At 39.9% G+C, this 22,914-nt stretch overlaps 1 protein-coding gene across 2 annotated transcripts in view; it reads right to left on the bottom strand.

The window, feature by feature from the left end:
* Positions 1 to 205: 205 nt before the first annotated feature.
* The window catches only part of ZFPM2 (zinc finger protein, FOG family member 2), a 542,561-nt gene continuing 519,852 nt past the window's right edge, over positions 206 to 22,914 (bottom strand). The window contains exons 6-8 of one of the 2 annotated variants that reach the window (XM_089655913.1): positions 16,144 to 16,350; positions 8,517 to 8,741; positions 206 to 6,082 (exon numbers count right to left, since the gene is read on the bottom strand). In XM_089655913.1, coding sequence (XP_089512039.1) covers positions 3,597 to 6,082; positions 8,517 to 8,741; positions 16,144 to 16,350 — 2,918 coding nt within the window. In that variant the 3' untranslated portion in view covers positions 206 to 3,596. The remainder of the gene's footprint in view (positions 6,083 to 8,516; positions 8,742 to 16,143; positions 16,351 to 22,914) is intronic. The other variant, XM_089655914.1, reaches the window with a different exon arrangement.

Genomic DNA, 22,914 nt, shown 5'->3' with positions numbered 1-22,914 from the left:
ACATGGTGTACAGTATATGGTCACTGTGATAGGGGGCCTGATTTTAATGGGTGCTGTGAAGAGGACACCTGATGTAAGGGGGCACTCTAATTGGAACACCTCATGCAGGCTTGTAGGGGCCCCAGTGCATTACTCTGCCCACGGGCCCATGATGCTAATAAGATGGCACTGATTTAAACCGTCCGTACACCATCCAAACCTGAGAAAAAGGGCCAAACAGATACTTTTAATGATTCTTTTTTTGTGAAAAAAACAGACTTTTTTTTCCAATGAGCCGGAATTTTATTCCATCCATATACATGCATAGTAACAACATTTGTTGAGAAATTCTTTCTATCAGAAGTAGAACTTTTTCTCTGTGATCACCAGTCGCAGTACTGTCACATTTATAGGTACTGTAAATATATATTACATTTGAATTTGATTCATACTTGCAGCATTGTATTTAGGGTTAAGATTGTAGTTATCTTCAAAGACAAAACTGGCTGTCTACAGTTCATATCTTACAATACTGCTTCCGGTAATTTGTTCATTCATTATAAAGTATTGCATTTAACAGCAAAGATTTTTTTTCTCCTCTTAAAAATTCAGACAAAGATGCATCAGCAAAGGAAAATACAGTTACTATACAAGAAAAAAAATGTCCATCTTCATTTAACATACAGGGTTTTTTTTTCAGATTGAAAAGTGAACAGGAACAGACTGCTACATACAAATGCAAAGCCTAATGACTAGATCTGTGTGTCTGCTCAAATATAGCTGCAAAGGAGGCATGATGACAAGGGTTGTATTGCTGCAATGCAGCTCCGGGGTGTACGGTGTATTGTCCTGTCCAGTGCATTGTCTGCATGGCATATGTAGGTTTCTATATTCCATAGTGATAGTTTACAAAGCCATCAAATGGGAATTATTTGGGAAGAAGATCACCAGTCTGTTTTCAAAAATAGGATATTCTTTAAAATGAACATAATGTAATCACTAATGTAATACAGTAATAATGTTTATTTTCCTGGCCGTTGAAGAGTAGTGATAATAGAGACCCAAACCTGGACTTGTAATCTGGCAAAAAAGGCATTTGTCAAAGGACTAAGGTACCTGTTAGTTCTGGGGAGCTGGTGAGTAATGATCCCTATGCGCCCTCCTTGCCCTCCTTTAACAAAAATTCACTGAAACTCATGCATCAGAGGATTTCCACAGATGTACCCTCCTGATTTCTCTGCACTTCTTATATAGGCTGGTACAGGATAAATAGGGCAACAGCCTGCATATGGGAGTTTGTTACTTGAGAGTGCTGTTATCCTCCCTAAGCCCTATGGTTCTATCGAACCTCACTTTCTTTGCATATGTGCATGAATATAGGTAGCTAGTCTTTTTTTTTTATGTCAGGGCAAATCTTTGCAGCTTAACTGGCACTGACCTTCCCAGCCTATATTTATGTGGCCAGCTTTCCTTAATGAATAATTTTGAGTGCACAATTTAAACAGTAAATACAGCAGGAGATGTTTTCAGAAAAGGAGCATGGATATATGTATATTTTTGTTTTTTCTGCTGAAATGCTAAGGGGGAGGAGTAGCTACACACAGTGCAGCTTCAATTAAACTTTTTCCCCACGTACCTGATGGTAAGAGATGTATCATTACAAATTATATTTTGTGACAAAATTATAAAAAGGTTAAATGGTAGTTTTAGACACAGTTAGCACATTTGTGCCATTGTTAATATTTTAAAGTGTTACAGTGGCTATGCTGTAGACATTTAAATGCTTACAGTCAGTAAATTAGTTTAAAAACAAGCCCTCACTGACCTCTGTAGCTGAAAAATCTGTGGAGCAATTCATCTTCAAAGTTTGCAGCAGAGGCACTGAAGTTGTTGAAGCTGCTCTCTCTGTAGTTCAGCTCACTCTGCCCACCATCACAAAGTTCCTGCTCTGTCTTCAGATTATGTATTTGAAGACTGCTGAGTTACTGCTGGAAGAGTGTAACAGGTTGAGCTGAGCTGCTGAGTCACTGTTGGGGAAACTGAACTGCTCGGAGATTGACTTAAAGGAAAAGTGATTGTAAAAGCTGGATTTGTTTTTTAAAATGAACATAACAAACATGTTATACTTACTTGCTCTGTGCAATGGTTTTGCATAGAATAGCCCTGAACCTCCTCTTCTCAGGTCCCCCACTGGTGCTCTAGGCTCCTCCACTTTAAGGTAAAAAAACACCCAGGCTTTAGAACCACTTTAAGTGATTCTGCTTGGAACTTTGAGGACAAATTCTTCCACAGTGATGGCAGCTTCAGAGGTCTGTGAAGGCTTGCTTTAAAGTTCCTTTACTGCTTGATAAGAATATAAATACTTAAATGTCAATAGCCTGGCCACTGATTCACATAAAAGGCTTTCTATGCTATTAACTGCTAAGCAGCATTTAGAATGAAAATACATATATTTTAATTTTCCATTTATGATTGTGTGTAGAGTGGGCAGTGATGTTCCTTGAGGGGGTCAACAGAATTTCTCTTCAAAGGATAGATAATATGTTCACTATGGAAATACCAGGTGTGTTATATAGTGGTTTTAAGGCTAAGTATACACAGTTTAGGATGCAGAAGTGCGCTTGGTGTGGTGGTGTCTTTCAGGGTCCGACCAAGCAAGTCTCAAGCAACAGGCACAGCCTGAATACTGCGGGTTTTGTTTCTTCTGCGATTCTATGGAAAATGCTTAGATATGCATGAAAGTGTACTAAGCCATTGGGACCAATACTCTGTAATCAACTGGTTCTAATGAGATGGAGACCACCTCCTTTCAAAGCTTACCTGTATATTTAGCCTAAACCTTTCAACAGTGTGATTGTACAATCTCCTTTAGAGTTACCAACAACTGTGTTGTGGGGGAACCTGCCTAACAAAATTCCATTCAACTGCTATCCTATCAAGTAGAGTAGGTCGCTGTTGGAAAAATCTAAAGGAGATTACATAATCGGACTGTAACATGGATAGGAAATCTAAAAAAAATTGTACAATCGGATTGTAACGTGGATAAGAGGCGTCAGCTATATTTCAGCAAAGACAGCTACTCGTTCTGCAACAGCGTAGGAAAGGAAATCAGTATACACAAGTGCTTCTGAAGCTATTCCTAATATGTCTTTTTTTTCTCTGCAATGTTGTGTCTATATTATTTAAAATCTACTATACAGGTGCAAACCATATGTGCTACACAATAACTATACAATAACATTACAAATGACTTTAATATAAAGTTCTTTAAATAAAAAATAACAGAACCACAGCTACAGTTGCGTCCAACAGCGACCACTACCCTGGCAAGCTCGTAGCTGCACATTAACGGCTGAGGAACAGGAGTCGCTGCTGGATGCAAATGTATGAACGATGCTGGTAAAATAAATAATAAGAAAAATGGCACCAATAATACACTTTTACGCATAACTGTTATGGAATTACACCTTAAATCTTCAAGTCATTTCAAATGTACGGATATCCTGATTGTCCGGATGTCAATTAAGCAGCATTATAGTTTATTTGTTTTTTTTTTTACTCTGACTGCAGGAAACAAACATACTTCACGTTGTAACAAAACCTCCAGATGTGATTGTTCACTTGACATGTTCGGCAGCATGTGACGAACAGTAAAACTTTTTGTGAGTAATAAAGTTTGAAAGATTGTTAAACTGGATGTCGCACAGGCGACAATACTTCCCGCTGGCTGCAGCTGCTCCAGATCCGTTCACGGTTTTCGTTAGGCTCGATGCCTGATCCTCAACAGCCGGGGCTGCTGGAGAAACGTTTTCATTAGCTGCTGGAGGTTTGTCAGGTGCCCAGGAGGGCGATTTACATCCGTCTTCTGCTGGAGGATTCTGGGAGAGGTTCTCTTGCTGAGAGTTTACAGCAGGCCGATCCTCCTGCTTAAGTCCACCGTTCACTATTACCATGCCCCGGTTTTTTGGCAATAGTGGGAGCGACTCTTTCTTCAATAAAGAACATCCATTTGAAGGTATCTGACTTTTGGGAGACTCGCTTTCTACATTTGTGCTTTGATCTAAATCCGCATTGTGTATTACAAGAGACCCAGAAATATAATCACTTGGCTTGATTCCATAATATGGGGAAAGCTGATCGGCGCCTTTCGCTTTTTTTATTGCTCCTGGGTAAAGGCATTGTGAAAAAAAAGCATTTTTGTTTTCCTCTTTTGTGGCGATAAGCTGTGCTGCCTCGCTAAAGACTTTAAGACCTTGAAGAGTCGCTAAGTGTGAAGAGAACAAGTTCCCATTAGGTGAGGCCTGTTTTGAGGATCTGTTCTTTTCGCACTTTATGGAGCTCCTTTCAAAGTTGGCTTCAGGGCTGTTCCTTTCACTCTCGGGATTGGGGAAAACTTTGTTCTCTAGATTTCCTATGTCATTGCGTTGGCTTGCTGTCACAGGACAGAAGTTTTGCTTGTGGGTAAGGTAGTTCTCAACTTTATTAAAACCTATCTTACATACTGTGCACTCGTGATAGTCCAGGAGCCTTTTGGGAGATGAGGCTACTCGATCAGACTGCGCTAGGCATTTTTTGCTAAGGTCTATTGGTGCATCCATCTCAAGGGAGGAAATGGTTGAGTGCGAAGTTTCGCATTTCACCACGGGAACACATTTACTAATTGAAAGTGATGTTTCCAAATGCTTTGGAACGACTCCTGGAAAGATATCGCACCTGGGATGATAACAGTCCCCGGGGCCTTCTGCTGGCTCTTGGACAGATGTGCAAGGGTTGCCAAGATTAGCTACATGAAGAAAATGCTGTTGAACAAGTTGTGGCCTCTGATCGTGCTCAGGAAGGCACATCTCATACATCTTTCTCCTCTTCCTTGTGCGCATAGTTCTCTGCATAGCAGGCACTTTGTTGATTGCTGATCTCTTTAATGGAGGGTCATGGCGAGTTGCGCAGTAGTACTGTTTATGAACCATGAATGTTTCATGCCTACTGAAGGTTATATTACAAGCATCGCAGGTGGTTTTGTTTGGGTCACTGTTGTCACTCTCCATTTGTGGGGGTGCAACACTTTTAATTTCTGCTGTTTTTCCATTCATTTTCTCATCATTGTTACTCGCATTTGGCAATTTTTTTACTTCAGAGGCAAAGTCTTTGTCCCTTGGCTTTAGGTTTGATCCCAGAAGATCTAGAACATTGCCTGAGTTAATGCAGGAGGCCTGAAGCAGTTGGTTGTCATTTTCAGAAGAATGAAGAGTTGTACTGAGAAGGTTGACCGCATTCTGAGCATTGGTTGGGCTCACAGCTTCTGGCATCTTCTCTGTTACACTGGGAAAGTCTGTTGACTTGCTTATGTGCTGCCATCGGCTATTGCAGTAGTGTTTCTTATGTACCAAATAATTGTCCAAGTTGTTGAATGTTATATTGCACTCGAAGCAAGTGGCTCCCTTTGGCATCAGGGGGCTGTAAATAACAGGGGGGTAGCTATTGCTGCCGTGTCGTAGCCGCCGGTGTACCAGTTCGGACATCTTTGCCAGTATTTCTGAGGCTTGAGGAACCACAGTTATATCATGGGGAAAAGCAAATTGAGATAGAAAAGGTGCCATGGGGAAAGAGGGACCAAGAGTGGGCTGTACAGGAGATGATGCAAGCCTGGGGCTTGATGGCTCAGATTTTATTTTAGTGTAGGAAAACATGTTTTTATTGCCCGTCTCTAGCCGCTGATTGGATAGAAAAGGATGTGGCTTCTTCTCACTCTTTTCCAGTTCACTGTCTGAGCTTGCATCTTTGTTCAACCCAGTCTTTTGGCTTTGTAGAAGATCATTTTTATTCAGCAGCTCTGGCGTCTGTTGTGCATTTGCTTCATTGGCACCGGGAGAGTGTTCGGTGTCAGCTTCTCGTTGCAGTTTACTTCCAGGGACATGAAGCTCCTGGTGTTGTAGGAGTTCCCTCTGAGTTTGAAAGCCAAAATGGCACTGATTGCATCGAAAGGCAGCTTGAGTAAGATGAGAGAACAGGTGTTTGTGGAAGTTAATCACAGATTCTGCCGTGTAGTTACACACTGTACATTTCAGGCTGGCCCCGGGAGGAAAGACATCTTCAACTTTAACACCTGCAAAAAGACAGGATTATGTTAATACAAAAATAAATCTTGCTGATCTATCAGCAAACCAGACAAAATATCTTATCGCACACAAAACATTCCAAATACTTCTGGCTTTCTGAACAACTTGCCATTCGGCTTTTTTTTTTCTCCAAATAAATCAAAGAATTTTGATTATTAAAGGGTCTAACAAACAAACTAAAGATTGGGTAACGCAAAAATAGTCCTTGCTACCACCTCTATATGGTTCACAAATGCAGACTTATTCAAAAAGTATTAGGAAAGTGTTAACACTTTGTGGACTGCTGCTCTCAAGTCATGTAGCACTACTCAGCACAAAAAAAAAACAACTATTTAAACTGAATGCATTTGCACATTGCCAGGTCAAGTCACCTTTTTTTTTAAGCGTGGTTTCTTAAAGTGGCATTAAACCCAGAAGCTAACATTTATTATATTGCAGAGTACCAGGCATTAGGTGTGATGGCTGAATTCATTTTCTTTTTTTGTTAAGGGTTTCTTTCCAGATGTAGCAGTCAGAGGGTTGAGACACATTATTTATCATTGGCAGGGCTGCTTTCAATGATCAACTTTTATTTATTCATGTAGAGCCTTTATCCCAAAAGATAAAACAAACTGTTGCTGTTACTGACTATAAAGTGTGAGCCGGAGTTTGGCTACAATTTGTTAGTTTTTTAAAGTGATAATGAAGGCAGATTTTTTTGTTTGTTTGTTTAAAAGTAACAAACTTGTCATAATTGCCTGCTCTATGCAATGGCTTTGCGCAGAGCATCTCCTTCTTCTCGGGTCCCCTGCAATGCTCCTGGCCCCTCCCTCCTGCTGAGTGTCCCATGCAGCTTGCTATGGGGGTACCAGAGCAGGCTCACTCCCAGGCTTTGTGTGTCCATGCACTCGTAGGTACTCGCAGCCAATGGCTTTGTGTGTCTATTGTCTCTGAGCCAATGGGGCGGGAGAGAGCCACTGCATTTGTGTACAGTGCTGGATCAAGATTGGGCTCCGGTAAGTATTGGGGGCGGCTGTGGAAGCTGCATGCAGATTTTTTTAGCTTAATTAACAGAATTCATTAAGGTAAAAACCTGCTGCTTTTGGAACCACTTTAAGTGTGGATGAGGCTAAGCAAAACTATAAGGGGTCATAATGACTTATGCTGGCCATACACTAGTCGAAAAATCATTCAAACTCGCTTTTGCATAATGAACACTTGGTCGTGAGAGAAAACGATATTGCCATCATGTACTGGCCGAATTTCCAACGATAAATCAGTTAATGGACACGAATGAATCAGTTTTTCGTTCATTTTGTCACGAATGTGCAGTACGAACAGTTTGATTTTTAATGAGTGAGAAACACATTAACCTTTCAATTTATCATGCATTCGGCAGAAGTTTTCCAAACTTTTCCTTTGATTCCTTGGCTCACAAATGTCAAAGAGTGATTTTCTATGTGTTCCGATTAACTGGATAAAAAAACAAACAAACTGCCCAACTGACAGATTTTCAACAATTTTCCACTAGTGTATGGGCACCATTAGCAGTCATAATGACTGACACTCTGAAAACAATATTATCCCTGAGCTGCTGTCCATTAAGTTGCTTCCAGGACTGGTTCTTTTAAAGGGGACATGCCTGGTGTCCCTACCACTGTGCTATAATGTAATAGATACCTGTTATCACAAAGGAAATACATTGCTAACATCAGATGGCTAACTGGCCAGAACTGACCAGAAACTCTAAGCTGCCCTGTAATTCATCATTAAGACACCAGACCAAAACACATTTTTCAAAGATGTTGTGACTTGGACTTTACATAGGGTTGAGGTCTCTCTCCCCACCCTGATTTGACATTGTTGGGTACTTTTTAGCCCTCTGAACAAAAAAAGTGTGTCTTAAAATCACAGCACACAAAGTGCATGAAGGTACAGAATTGCTCAACGTCCAAAAAGGACAGGCTTCAATCCCTGAACATCCCAGGGTACAAGAACTCTGACAAGGGCAAGGCACACTCTAGCCCACCTAGCCAAAACCAGACAGACTTCAGTCCTCAGGGATACCAGTGCTCCAAGTACTAAATTAGGGATCAGCTGGAGAGACCCCTAGCTGGGGAGAGGGAAAAGACTTGTGAAGGCCACAGGTTCTCCTCAACGTTAGGGCAGGCCTCGATAAATTGGCAAATAACAAACACGCATGCGGTGCAAGTGCTTGTAAAATAAATAGTCAAAAAAAAATAATGGGAGTAATGGGAGAGAGTTCACCCTCTTTTGCCAAATGGAAAGATGGGGAAGAAAAGGAAAGGTATATGCAACTAGATGGGCAAAGCATGTGTTCCTTTAAAGTATCCTAAACTATCCACCATCCCCAACTCTAAAGTAAACCCTTAACGTGAGAGAAGAACATCTGATAGAATTCTTTTCGTTCAACAGACTTACCGCTATGGGAGTTTAGGTGCATTTCCAGTGCTCTGGCATTAGAAAAGCTTTTGGTGCATTGTGGGTATGGGCAGATACTGGACATCTGTGGCGTGCTTTCCTCACTATCCTCTGGAAGCTGGGCTGTATCCCTCTGGCGACCACTGCAATAATACATGAGATGGGCCTGCAAGTTGCGCTCGCTCCTGTACCAAATTCCACAAGATTTGCAGGGGAATATGTCTTCTGCAAAGAAGGCAGAAAAAAAAGCAACAAATCAGTGAAGCTGAAAGCTGAACTCCAGGCAAACAACTGTTTTACCTGCTAAGGGATTTATAACTTTGTTCAGCCAGTCTTGTGATCCAAGCTTCTCTACCAGAAAGCAAAGGAAGGTCCTAGACCTCTCTGCAAACTAAACTACAGTTAAGCAATACAGACTGGTCGGGGATCCATTCCAGCCTCTGATTGGACAATGAAGGAGCAGCAGCACACTGATGAGGTAATCCCTGTACTCCTGCCTCTGTATGAATATGCATAACCATGATTGATTTCTTAAAATAAATAGTGTAGCGTTAATAATACTAACAAATTATGTGTTAAAATGCACAAACTCTATATATATCCCCTACATATATCTATCCAAGGTGATAAATCAATACATAAATAATAAAATAGTTGTGTCATACGTGAATTCCCTCACGGGGAATATTTAGTGAAAAAAGTGACAAACACACTCCTATTTGCACATTGTGAAACAATATGTATATTGGTGCACAAAATTAGTGAACAAATAATTCAAAAAGTCCAAAATGATATAATAATATGATACTTTGTGATGATCCTCACACTTCACTCTTCATGCAAGAATATATAATGTGCTGTATACGTGGTACACACGTGCCAACCCTGATGAAGTCACGAGGTGGGCGTGGCGCAACGCGTCGGTGCATGGGGAGGAGCTTCCGGTGACGTCATTTCCGGCGTGGGGGCTATATTGGATCACCCTGTTGAGTACACCCATGCAGTACACCCATAGCATGTGGTAAAAAGCTGGAAAACTCGTGGGCAAATGTGAGTGTAATACTTATTGTCGTTTTAAATTTGATGCAATAAAAACCGGTTGCACTATGGAGGGTCTCTGTTTGTGTCTTATCATGATCCTGTGAGGAGCTGGCTGTTAGTCTGTTGGAGGCTGGAGACGTGAGGGGAAAGCCTGAGAGGGACCCATACTGATAGGATCACTTGATCCTCAAAGCGTGTTGACCCTGTGCGGTCTAATGAAGGAGGTGAGGGGGTATTTTGGCTGGTAAAGGATTGGCACGTGTGTACCACGTATACGGCACATTATATATTCTTGCATGAAGAGTGAAGTGTGAGGATCATCACAAATTATCGTATTACTATTATTATATCATTTTGGACTTTTTGAATTGATTATTTGTTCACTAATTTTGTGCACCGGTATACATATTGTTTCACAATGTGCAAATAGGAGTGTGTTTGTCACTTTTTTCACTAAATATTCCCCGTGAGGGAATTCACGTATGACACAACTATTTTATTATTTATGTATTGATTTATCACCTTGGATAGATATATGTAGGGGATGTATATAGAGTTTGTGCACTTTAACACGTAATTTGTTAGTATTATTAGCGCTACACTATTTATTTTAATTGATCATTCACTTACTTGGGTATAAGTTTGGTGTCGGCAGCTTTTGAAGGATAGGATTCCATTTAAGCGCAGGAGGTTGCTTTTGGAATTACATGATTGATTTCTGTTGCTTTCCTGCAGCCCAAGTGCTGTTGTACAGGGGATGACTGAAGCCTAATAGCCTTCACCTAATGACTTATAATGACTACATAACTAGATTCAGTGATTTTTTTTTTATATCTGCCTGGAGTTCAGCTTTAAAGGACTATTACATCTATATACCATTAACATACCAAACCCACACTTGTGCAAAAAATGAGCTATTTAAAGAAAACCTGCAGTAAAGTTAAAGCTAAAAATCAGTTGGATGCAAAAGGAAACACATTGAGATGCCTGTACAGTATGCAGAGTTAGCTATCTGCTAAAGCACCCTGGAACCCCAAGAGTATTGGACTTGCCGAATGCGCACATTGGTTAGGAAGCTGATGTTTGACCTATCCCTATTTTACGACTGTCCCAACAATGTGATTGGTGGCCTCCCTGACCAGTAGTGAGGTGTATAGGAGGTAGATTAAAACTCTAACATTGTAGCTCGATTCTACCTATAACAAGGGCTGACTTAATTATTTAAAAAGTAGGTGGAATTAGATTTTAAGTTAACATCTTCATAATAAAGCACCCAAAGCAGTATTAAACCCAAAACCATAAATGTCATATATTGCAGCTCACCAATCATTAGACGTGGTGGATGCATTCTTTTTCTATTTTTAGTCTCTTTTCCTCTGTTTTCACCTGGTGATCTGGCCAGTAACACACTTCCTGAAATAGAGTGGCCACACTCTGGATGAAGGCGCACAGGGGTATCCTTGGGCAGCAATATTGTTAATCTGGGAAGGTGGGGAGTGTTAGATGTACTAGCAAATTTAGATACACTAACAAATTGAAACCAAACTACAGCTACCGCTTTATAATCAGTTACAGCAACAGTTTTGTTTCCTTTTGGGATAGAGGATTTACATAAATAAATCAAAGCTGATCATTGTAAGCTCCACTGTTGGTGTTAAATGGTTTGTCTCAAGACAACTGATATATCGGCAGGAGAGCTTGTTCTGTTGACAAGCTACAGACTTATTTGCCAGATCATTAGGTGAAAAAGAATAAAAGCCTAAAAAAGGTTTTTATATCCACACAGGTTCACTTCAGTTTTAGAGTAAAACTGGTAGGATTTAAATATGGAACCTAAGACTTGCTCTTACGGGTACAAGGTCTGAGGCTGTCATCTCCATCTTGGTTGCTACAAGTCACGAACTTGGAACAAGGTTGGCTTTGCAGACATCATGTGCTGCATGCTTGTTCTATGTCAGTGACTTAAAAGGTGCAGGCTCCAGAGTCGTAATCCTTTACTACTTTATAAGGCCGGCCATAGATGAACATTCTGTAGATCAAAAAAAAATAAAAAATGGCGCATACAATTGTTCCAGCATATTGGATCAAGCACTTTCGATTGCAGCACGAAACTCACGTGTTGCAGCTGGCACACTAATGATGCAAAAAACTAACTGACAGTCAAAAAAAATTGCCTTTGGTTTTCGACTCTTCTATAGCCCACTTAAAAAACTGAAATCCTTTTCCTCCGGTCGTGTTGTATGTCCCTGATGGTGGTGGTGTTTGAACATCTTCCTGATATGATAAGAGTTTATTAATCTGTTTTATCCGGAAGGGGATAATGCACATGTTGGAGTTTGGTGAGGTGATGGCCCAGTCTGTCCAAATATGCTCCAGTGGTCTCACTTTGGGGATGGCGCATGGTTCCAGGGGTGTCCCTCCCCCTCTGGGGGGTGTTGGGCTGATGGTTACATCTGGATAACCACATGCATCTTGGATTGAAATATATATTCTGATATGTACTTCTCCTGATGAAGAGGCTTGGACCGCGAAACGCATTGAGCTCATTGGTGACTCTTTTCTCTTCCCTCTTTGTATAGTACTCATTTGTTTATAGCACTGTACATGGTCCATTATTGGTCAGAGCAATTGGTTATCTTGACTTAACCTGAAGGGCTGGATATTTGTTTTGGGTACACCTATAACAATGATTCAGAATCTTTTCCTCTCCTTTTTTAACGTAGAATCTTGTTATATTATGTAAAAATAAAATTATGTATGTATTGTTGTCATTGTTTGATACCTGGTGGCCTAAAAGCCCAAGTGCTTACGTATTTTGTGATTGTAACTAATATGGTGTGGCACCTCCTATACCACCCATGTTTTGAATTTATTTGTCTAAAAACAAGTCAGTGATGGCTGCTGGCATATTTACATCGTCACAGGTTCTGTCCTGTGTGTGGACAAGCAAAGGTTTCTTAATTGAACAAGTTATTGCTTTGTCTGCCATTGGATTAAAATAACCCTGTCATGGTAATGGGAGTCATGTATGGACTGCCATTGCTGGCCTTCATCTGCCTGACTGTTATGATGAGTCAGTGGCTTCAGTACTCTCTGGGTCGCTGATCCAGAACAAGTATGCAGATCAGAAGACAAAATTTGTTTTTATACTTGTTCCAGGTCAGTGAGTCACAGTATTGAAGCCAGAGAGTAAACATGACATCCAGGCAAGTAGCAGTACTCTGCAATGGCAGCCTCCATGTGTCTCTAAAGAGACACTGAATACTAATTTCCCACACCACTGATCTCTGCCGAAATAAAGTGGAACCACCAGCTGAAGATGACACAGAATCTGAGACTTCCAATACTTTGGATCTCCTGTCACCCTGCTGCATGCTGTGGTTCCTCCCTTTGGTCTCTATGTCACTACTTTCTCCTGTAGTAATGTAGGAAATGGCGGGATGATCCACGGCATGCAATGGGGTGCCAGGAAATCCACAGTCATGGAAGTCTTGGATTCTGCAGTTTCTTCAGGTTTCTCTACACTACAGCAAAGATCATCACAAGCAACAGGAGAAGAGAGTATTCCATGTCTTCCCTGCAGGATACATTATATCATAGAGGTTTTTTTTTAGCATTTGTTATACAGAAAGGCATCAACACTACAAATAGGCACCCTTAGAAAATGATATGTTCGCCCTGGCAGTAGTTGGGAAGGGTTAAAGAAAACATTTGCTGAGAGCGATATGGAGAGTGCCATTGCTAACCTCTAAAGGAGCCACACACGTATGTATGAAAAAGTATCCTGTTTCCATCCCTAGGCAAATGATGCCATACATCCCAGGGGTCTTCAGTAGGGGAGAGAGGGTTCTCAGCTCAGTCAATGCCTGAGCTAAGGGCAGATGGATCCCAGGAAGTAAATGCTACATGAATCATTTGCCCTTACTCAAGATGGCCACGGCCAGAAATGCTAGGGGGTGTTTTTCAAAGTGATTTCTTAGCAAAATAAAGCATGGAGACATGGATGGATGGGGAAGTTTGGTTTGAATATTAACAATGAATTAAATAGCATTTTCGGTTTGTGGTAGTTTAGTGCAGTGTAGTTCCACTTTAAGGCCCACCCACCAAGAGGCTGCATATATGCGTATGGACAGCACGGAGGAGTTAATCTTTTACTTGCAATCAATCACATCAATTACAAATCCATATGTATATGATCACCCTGAGATGAAGCTAGCTGCCTTTTTGTGAGTCACTGACCTGGAACAAGTCTGAAAATAAAGACTTTACTTTGACTTCTCCAACAGAAAGCTTGTTCCAGGTCAGTAGATCAGGAAGAACTGTAGTCAAGGGATCAAAAGACAGCCAGGTAGTTAATATTTTCAGAAAGATAACAGCCTCCATAGTTCTCTCAGCACTTGTTTCATTTTTGCTGGAATTACATATTAAGGCAAGGTTCACAATTTCTGATTGTCTAAAAAGCGATCTGTGGTGGATCACTTTTCAGAATTTGGCTAAGCAGCTGTCTGCAAATAACGGGAATGATGACATCCTGGAACTGCAGTCCAGTTTTGTGAGCAGGCAAAGATACATACAGGACACACTGCACTGCACACCTCCCTCTTTAAGCCCCGCTAACGTGTTTCACCCATCACTGGGCTTAATTAGGCATTCAGGAGGCAATCTTGCTGAATGCCTGTTTTTTTTTCTTGCTAAACGACAATTTAAATGACAAACGGCAACTGAGATTAAATCAGTTGCATGTGTAGCAAGTAAATGAATAAACCTCCCAGTTATGCTTTTACTAGTCTGCAGCTAGAAGGAGCTCTAATGATTTATAGTGCGTCTTCAGGAGACTGATACCAACAAGCTCACATTAAACTTGGAATGCAAGTGAGCAACACATATTTTGTGCTCTCCTCTTTGATACAGGTTAGTCACACTTTGTTTATGCTATCTTTGTTCAGTTTTGTGTTTGTTCTGACATTCACTTTCTATGTTCAGTATCTTATATGTTAGTCTTATATGTTAGTAATGGTCCAGTCACAAAGGAAAACTTTGGTTTCTGCTGGACATACATTTTCATGCATGAAAATGTGTCAAAATGGAAATATGTAGACCTCTAGTAAAAACCTAAAACTTCACATTGCCATGTTTAGGAAAGATTTAGAAGGGCATAAGCACTTTGTACCAATCTGCCAAAGAAACTTTCTCCTGACCTATTATTGCTGTTATTTGCTATTTTTCCGTCCTAGTGCAATCCTATCATCATATTCACCGCTAAATAATAAGATTGCCTTCATTTGGGTGAGATGGTGTTCTGGACACTACTGGTGCCACAAACTATTTCTACCTGTTTTATAGGAGTTTACAGCACAGAACAGACATCAATCAATATGAAATCCCAAACATCTTTCACATATTTTGCTTCCAGAGAAAGGTCAGACTTAGTACCTAGATTTTATATTGATAGCCGCCTACAACTGAAACGGTTCTGCTTGTTTTTTGCTTTTAAAAGGTTCACACCAGGCAAGAAAAAAAATCATTTAGACACCAGACACCATTTCTAATTTTTGCCGTGGAATTCATCTTCCTCAGTAGACTGCTTTGCTTGTTATATTCCTGCAGTTGCTGGTATTATTTGGGTGGATCTCCAATTTAATGCTGTTTTTCATTTGTAAATAAACAGCATACATTTTATTCTATGATTTGTTCTGTTTAAAATGACACTAAATAATGTTTCTGGAACAAAGCATGAGAAAATGCTGCTGATAAAGGTTTATTAATTTTGTGCATTTTTATGCAGTGCTGAAAAAAAACAAAGAAAATGAAAGAAAAGTAGAAAAATATGAAATATTGTTTGAAAAAAATTGAAAAAAAATGTAGATAAAATAAAAGTTCAGGGGGAAGGAATGTACGGTATATTTGAAGTCATTTATAGGTCACACCTTTTATCTACATATTAATGAAGATGTAAATACATTATAACAATACATTTGTTACACTGTATTACTCAATGACACTTGCAGACTCTCTAAGTGTAATTTTACGGAGGAGTAGCTGCATTTTGGCACAGGAGGAGCTCAGAAAACAAAAATGGATGCATTAATGTTTATTGACATACTGCAGCATATATGACATATACCGAAAATGTTTATTGGGCCTATATTTACACCAAAGCTATGCTCAATGCATCTCAGGGCTTAAATTACATTACAAACTTAAGTTTGCAACTGTCCAAGAATAAACCCAAGTAGGCCAAGTAGCAACCATAAACATAATCATTTCCCGATCTGATGTAAAACTGAAACTGAAAATTTCCTTGAAAAGTTAAATACAAAAATGGTTTGCAAAAACCAAAAATACAATAAAAACAGAAACTCATACATTACAATTAATATACAGTATCTAAAAAAAGCTAGTGAATAGAAGCTATCCAACTCTTTATATCTGCCCAATTATACAACTTAAAAATAGCAAGAGGTATTTCTTTAATTCTGTATACATAAAGTAGAGTTTAGTTTCATTTTATTTCTTATATATGACACATTGTATTTGAAACATATGTCAGAATTTCCAAAGAATCAGTGCATCATATTCCACTTACTGTTGACAATGGCTGTAGGCAAGATAGAAGCCATAGCTGCTTGTTGAGGAAGGAGCTGTATGGTGTCCAACAAGCGCGCTGGATACATCCCCTCCGCAAGAGTCATTTGAGTGGCAGCTTGTAGCCTTGAGTCAAAATCCACAACAAAGGCAATTAACTCCTCGCCCTCAGCAATAGACTTGGTGGTTGTACACCACAGTTGTCCCCCTGTAAGCACAAATGAAGGAGTGTACTGTTAAAGGCTAAATAAGTCTCAAAATGTCAAACAAGAGCAAGGCACCAAATTGCTAAAATCTTCATGTTGAACACATTTCAGAATGACTCTTTCACCCAAGAGACGAGAAACTAAAAATCTTAATAGCTTTCAGAAATGTTTGGGTTATGAAAGTATATGAGGCTAGTAACTCACAGGTGATGATTTATTAAAGGCAAATAGGCTCTTCACTTTGAAAGTGAAGTTGCACTTTGCTATGAAAATTTTCCAAGAGCTTAGTGAATGAGGTGAAGCTCTGTTGATTTACATCATTTAATTATGTGCAAGTAAAAAACGCTGTTTGTTTAATTTTTCTTGCACATGTACGGGTATTCTGTGCAAAGTGAAATTTTACCATATTTTCTAAGCTTTTGGGAACATTCTCTAGCACTGTGCAACTTTTCTTGCAAAGTGAACAGCCTATTTGCCTTTAGTAAATCAACACATGTCATCTCTGACAATGTAAGTGTGTCCCACCTTCATGTGTCTTAAGGACTGTGTAGACCACAGTTGCTCTCAAATGATGCTTATTCCATTTAAATGTAGAACTGTTTTTAAACGTTTGAATACAAAATGCAGCTTCTGACTTGCACATGCATCTGAGCAGGGCATATTGTGTCAAAGTGGGACAAATGCAGGCTCAGAACTGTGATCCACACTGCACAACCGGGAATCTGCTGGTCTGCTTTTGATGTGTGTTACACATGCATATGTAGCGCTCACCTCCGGAGGGGCAATTGAGAATATGCCCAGGTCCCCCTTAAAATAAAGAGGCTGCCAGTCACAAGCACAGTTCCACACACACCGACAATAAAGGCTTAGTCTAGAGGATGTCTCTTTAAAATTTATTGCTAACTAACTTGAAACAGGAGATAAATTCATGGGTTTTAGGATATTCCAAAACGGTAATAGCAATCAATAGAAAGACAAGCTTCTTAGCAGAAACTCCTTATAGGAGCAGGCACACATTAAAATCCCTAATCAGGTCGTACTCACAATGTCCCAAGAGCTATCTTCTACACAGCCTCCAGAGGTAGATCCTCAGTGAGGGAGATAAAGATCCTTCTCCAGACCAAGACTTCAGAACAATGCCCTCCAGCAAAAAAATCTATAAGCAATCTTCTCCAAGCCCTCATCCCTGCTCCTGCTGAGACCCCGACTGCAATCTTTGTCTTAGTGTAGCTGCCTTCCAGGGGCAGCAGCCCCAGTGGAACAGGAGCCCTCTTTGTTAGGAAGAACTGGAAAGGCCTCCAAAACATTTATCACCTCCCAGCCACCTCCTGGACTCCTCCTTCCAGGGATTGGCAGGGGCATGCTCAATATTCATACTGGACATTTGACTCTCCCTGTCCTATATTCTGGAAGCTTCTCCTCGAAGCAGGTGAAAGAAATCAAACCCCCAGCTAGGAAACCCTAACCAGACAAAAAAAAAAAAGATTACAGTTCCACAGACTGCAGCGGAGCCAAAAACAAAATGTAGCCTAGCAGCCTAACTATAGGAAGGCACTACACATGTCAAATGTAGGAAAACAACCCCCCTTTGCACAAGCCCTTAAAGTGAAGCTTTACCAAGATAACAACCCCCAATCTGATCTTTGTACTCCCTTGAAGAAATAAACATTTTATAAATGGTGCTTCTATGGTACAATGTTTGCAGAGCATATTGCACTTTCTGGGCTTTTAGCAACTGCTGCCCACTTTTTGACTGTCCCTATATATCAGAATATTATACATAGCCATCTGAGCAGGGGGAGGAATGGAGAGGGATTGGTTGTGTCACTCTTTTGACTGAGCACCAGTAGACTTTATTTCAAAAAGCACATAAAGTAGTTATCCACCCTTACATGTTTTGTGCTGTTGCTCATATTGAAGGTGGTTAAGTACTATGCAATACTAACTTGTAAGTTCACTCAGGTATAACGTACCCTTTAATTATCTATCCCTAATTTTTTTGTTGAACAGTTTAATTGAATTAGTTGTTTTTGGTATGAGTTGATTTATGTTCTTCCCGTGAACATGAATACCTGCAGCATGGACCAAAAGTACTCTTTAAATCTTCATTTAAATAGCAACACTTATTTTTCAATATGATTTAAAAATGAAATACATAATTACAGACACCATTTGCTCTGTTCATTTACTTCATTTACTTGGGGAAAAACATTTTGACTCATTGCAAAGAAATTCTGGATTTGTGACGTATTGCCAACAAGTGCTAGTAGTACACTTGCCAACCTCAGTTCCTAAGTTATCTAATAAATAAAACTTATGATAATAATTCCAGAGAGTTTCATCATTTGGTTTTGCACTATATATCACTGATTGCATAAGGTGCTCCACCTCCCACGCCCGACTGCAGGACTTCTCCAGGACTTCCCCCATCCTCTGGAACTCACTACCCCAATCCATCAGACTGTCACCTACCCTCCTCACCTTTAGGCGCACCCTGAAAACCCATCTCTTCAGGGAAGCCTACCCCGCCCTCACCTAACAGCCGATCTCCTCCACTTCTCCTACCACTCCATCCCCCACAGCCACTTCCTCCTGTACCACTATCCCCTCCCTCCTAGATTGTAAGCTCGAAAGAGCAGGGCCCTTGGCCCCCTCGTGTTCTGTTTTGTTACTGTATTGTCTCATGTTCTGTCCCCCACTATATTGTAAAGCGCTGAGCAAACCTTTTAGCACTATATACATACTGTATAATGATAATAATAATAAGGTAATGGTAACATAGAAACCAGTAAAATTGGTGGAATACTTAAAAAGGAAGAAGGAAATTTTGCAGAAACTAAACTTTGACTTACAGTACTTCAACCAATTAAATGCGAATTCAGTACATTATTCTAAAAGCTGAAGTTTTATTGACTACTGCTTACACCTCAACTTTCATAACTCAGAAACTGAAAAAAAATTACAAACTTGTAACAATTTACATCAGATATTCTCAACCAAGGTTCCATAGAACTCTAGGGATCCTTCAGAGGTTGTCAGGAGCTCCTTGAGCTGTGGCTGATTGACCTCCCATTTGATGGTGCTTGCATAAATACAGGGCCAATGTCATGTGGCAGAGCCAGCAGCATGATACCAATTATCATTTTAGCTGTCTGTAAAGTTGGTATTTTGACCACCTCTATAAGGTTTGCCATTGCCCCTCAATGAGTTGGTTTTAGTAAGGGTTCCTCGAGACCTGAAAACCATAATAAGGGTTCCTCTGGGGTAAAAAGGTTCAGAAGGCTGGACTGCATTTATTTTTTTACATACTCCCCTGCTACATTAATATACTTATCCCAGCATTTAACTAATGCCTGCAAAGCTTCAGCATAGAAAGATTTGTCAGTACACCTGAACCATCCTATCCTGCATCACTTCTTTATTAGTGCTGAAATGTTGATCTCTGAGGAACTATTTTAGGGGTTCAAGCAGGTGGAAATCACTCGGAGCGAGGTTCGGGCTGTAAAGGGGATGTGGCAATGCCTCCCAGCCGAGTTGCTGTAATGTGCAATAGCGTGATGAGCAGTATGAGCTCGTGCGTTGTCCTGGAGAAACAGGATGCCCTTAGTGATCAAACTAGGCCATTTATTTTCCACAGACACGTATGCACATCACTCAGAACATGACAGTAATATTCACTGTTGATAGTGGCACCCTGGTAAAGAAAATCCCCTGCTCCATGCACACTCTAACACTGTTGTCTGCCATCTTGATTAATGGTCTCTGGTTACTGGCCCATGACATGTGTGCTGTGTATCAGTAATAGGAAACACTTGCCACTTACTACTGCATGTAGTACCACCACGCTAGCATCCCTTTTTATACCTGGAAAATAAGAAGTCCTGGTTTGACTTGAATGCCCTTCGTGTTTGTGTATGTATATATATATATATATATATATATATATATATATATATCTCATGCAGATAGCACAGGAATGAGTCAACAGACAGAAATGACACTTAGTACTCTGGATTAAGACAAGTACAAACTATAGAGGGATCTTCTTCCTTCAAATTTCATGTCAGATGTTTACAACCACTTGAATATGAAGTAAACACATGTGTATTTACTGTGTTAACTGTCAATAGGTTGGTCATTTTGGACAACTATTCCTGTGATATACACACATTTGATCTGCCAGTAATATCATATTGCTACTTTCTAGTTTGGAATTATTGCTTCTTGGATCTGCTTCCAGCTCATTGGACAGCGGTAATAATGATGCTGATTTTCTTTTTATTGAGAAGGCTGGAGGCAGATAGGTGACACAGGAAACTGAATTGCTAAAAGAAGATGGATTGCTTAGTCAGGAGCTCCATGTGTGTAAATCACAAAACTGGCTGTACAGAATTACAAATCCTTTGGCAGGTAAAATAGTAAACATATATGTTTTAGAACTGTGTATTCAGGTGCTTGCCATAAGTTTATTATAGAGAGATATGCTCCTAATTATCGCTTGGGATAATCAAGTAAACTGTGATCTCCGCTCCTCCCAAGACCTCTTGCTGTCCAGTTCCCTTATTACCTCCTTCCATGCTCACCTCCAGGACTTCTCCAGAGCCTCTCCAATCCTCTGAACTCCCTGCCCCAGTATGTTTGGTTAGCTCCTACCCTGTCTGCTTTTAGATGATCCTTGAAAACTCATTTATTCAGGTAAGCCTACCCCACCTCCACCTAAGAACTGCACTTGAGTCACTTCCATCAGATCATCCCCCACAACTATCACCTTTTTTACCACCTCCCTGTCCCTTTATATTGTAAGCTGCATGAACAGGGCCCACCAAAATCTTCTGTATGGAACTGTATTGTAATTGTACTGTCTCCCTTATATTGTAAAGCACTGTGTAAACTGTAGCGCTATATAAATCCTGTATAATAATAATATAATAACAATGTCCCACTTTCTTTGGAAGTGCTCATTGTCATCCATAGAGATTTTTCAATCTTTTGGAAATCTCGGAAATCTCTGTGTGAGCTTTTTCCATCCTTCATTTCTCTACACTGAAAAGGGTTGGATCATAGTGGTGTGCCACCAGTGTGCCATTAAAGTTGTCGGGTCTCGATGCTAGCCCACTCTGTTCTTGGATGGGCACATATCTCCCTACTTGGGGATCTCGGGGCAACATTCATCTGTCTACAGGAAGTCTTTTTGAGCCAACTCTATTATATTTTTGTTTTTGCGCATCATAAACAAACCGTTTATCAGCAATTTGCACTGGAGGATCATCTCACTTATATAACTTAATTATGGTGATCACAGCCCATGCATAAACAGACCTGAAGTCTTCTGCATTCTAATGATGTTTTATTCATGTCCCTAAACACCGATCCATTTAAAGATTAATATTCCAATTTATTTTCAAAGAAAATGCAATGTTTAAAAGTGGAAACAACTTTAAGAGCTAAAACTCCAAATTAGGCTGTTTTTTTTTTTGTTTTTATCTCATTTCTTAACTGCGAATGATGGCATCCTCATGGGACTGTGCATTAAAAAAAAAAACTAGATTATGTCTGATGTATTAATGAGTTGAAGGGAAGAACTAATTTGTTTAACTTGTTTAGACACAAAAAACAAATCACTTAAATGGTGTTATCTTTAATTCCAGACCAAGGTATAAATTCATATCTGTTTTGGCTGGGATCACATCCCTTACTGCCGAGTTTACATTTCTTGGTGGATGGGGTGTATGGATGCTGTATTTGCTATGCAAGTGAAAAGTGTATCCATTTTGATAAGTAATATTGCAGTGTTTATCAAAACAGATAAATGCCTTTTCAACTTCACTTCATTTTTCTCCACAAAGAGATTACAGTTTTAAAACAACTTATTACAGGAATCTGCTTGCTGAGATAAGAACAGATGATAGTCTATAGTTAAATTGCCAAAAAAAAAAGAAATACATATATGGACATTGTTTAGCTGGAATTACTAAACAATTAATTCTGCGTATCTGATTGGTTTTCTGGATGAGAGAGGCAATTTGTTGCAAAAACCGCATTTTCCTAAATGATTTAGGATTTCTGTTCCATTTTGAAGCAAGTAATGCATTCTCAATTATTGATTTCCAACTAAAAGTTGAACCATGGGTAGATTAAAAAAAAAACAATTAGTCATAAAAATTTTATGACATTTTTTTTAGATAAAGCAGTAAATTGTCTGAATATGTATTTATTTCAAAGAAGAACTCCAGGGAATTAAAAAAAACTACCTTTGCAGCAGGGCACCTCTCATTCTGAAAAGGTTAAATGCTCAATTTTGTTTATGGTATCACTAAAATGTAGTTTTACTTTCCTTATCCCTTGCTCCCCCAGCAACCAGTGCTTTCCTCTCCCGGCAAGGTAAGTTGTTGGCAGGCCCTTGATGTACTCACATACAATGCATGACTACCTGTCCTGCATCATGCATGATGTCAGATTGTGACCAACAAACGGAGCACCAAAGAGAAGCAATTTCGGAAACCGGTTACATGAAGAGGAGGAACCAATAGGGGCAAGGAATAAGGTGAGTATAATTGTATTATTTG

This window comes from Staurois parvus, unplaced genomic scaffold (genome assembly GCF_062004578.1).
Source record: "Staurois parvus isolate SC_StPar_1 unplaced genomic scaffold, SC_StPar_1.0 ptg000876l, whole genome shotgun sequence".
Classification (NCBI taxonomy): domain Eukaryota; kingdom Metazoa; phylum Chordata; class Amphibia; order Anura; family Ranidae; genus Staurois; species Staurois parvus.
The sequence above is the reverse complement of the archived record's forward strand: the minus strand, read 5'-3'. Positions and strand labels throughout refer to the sequence as shown.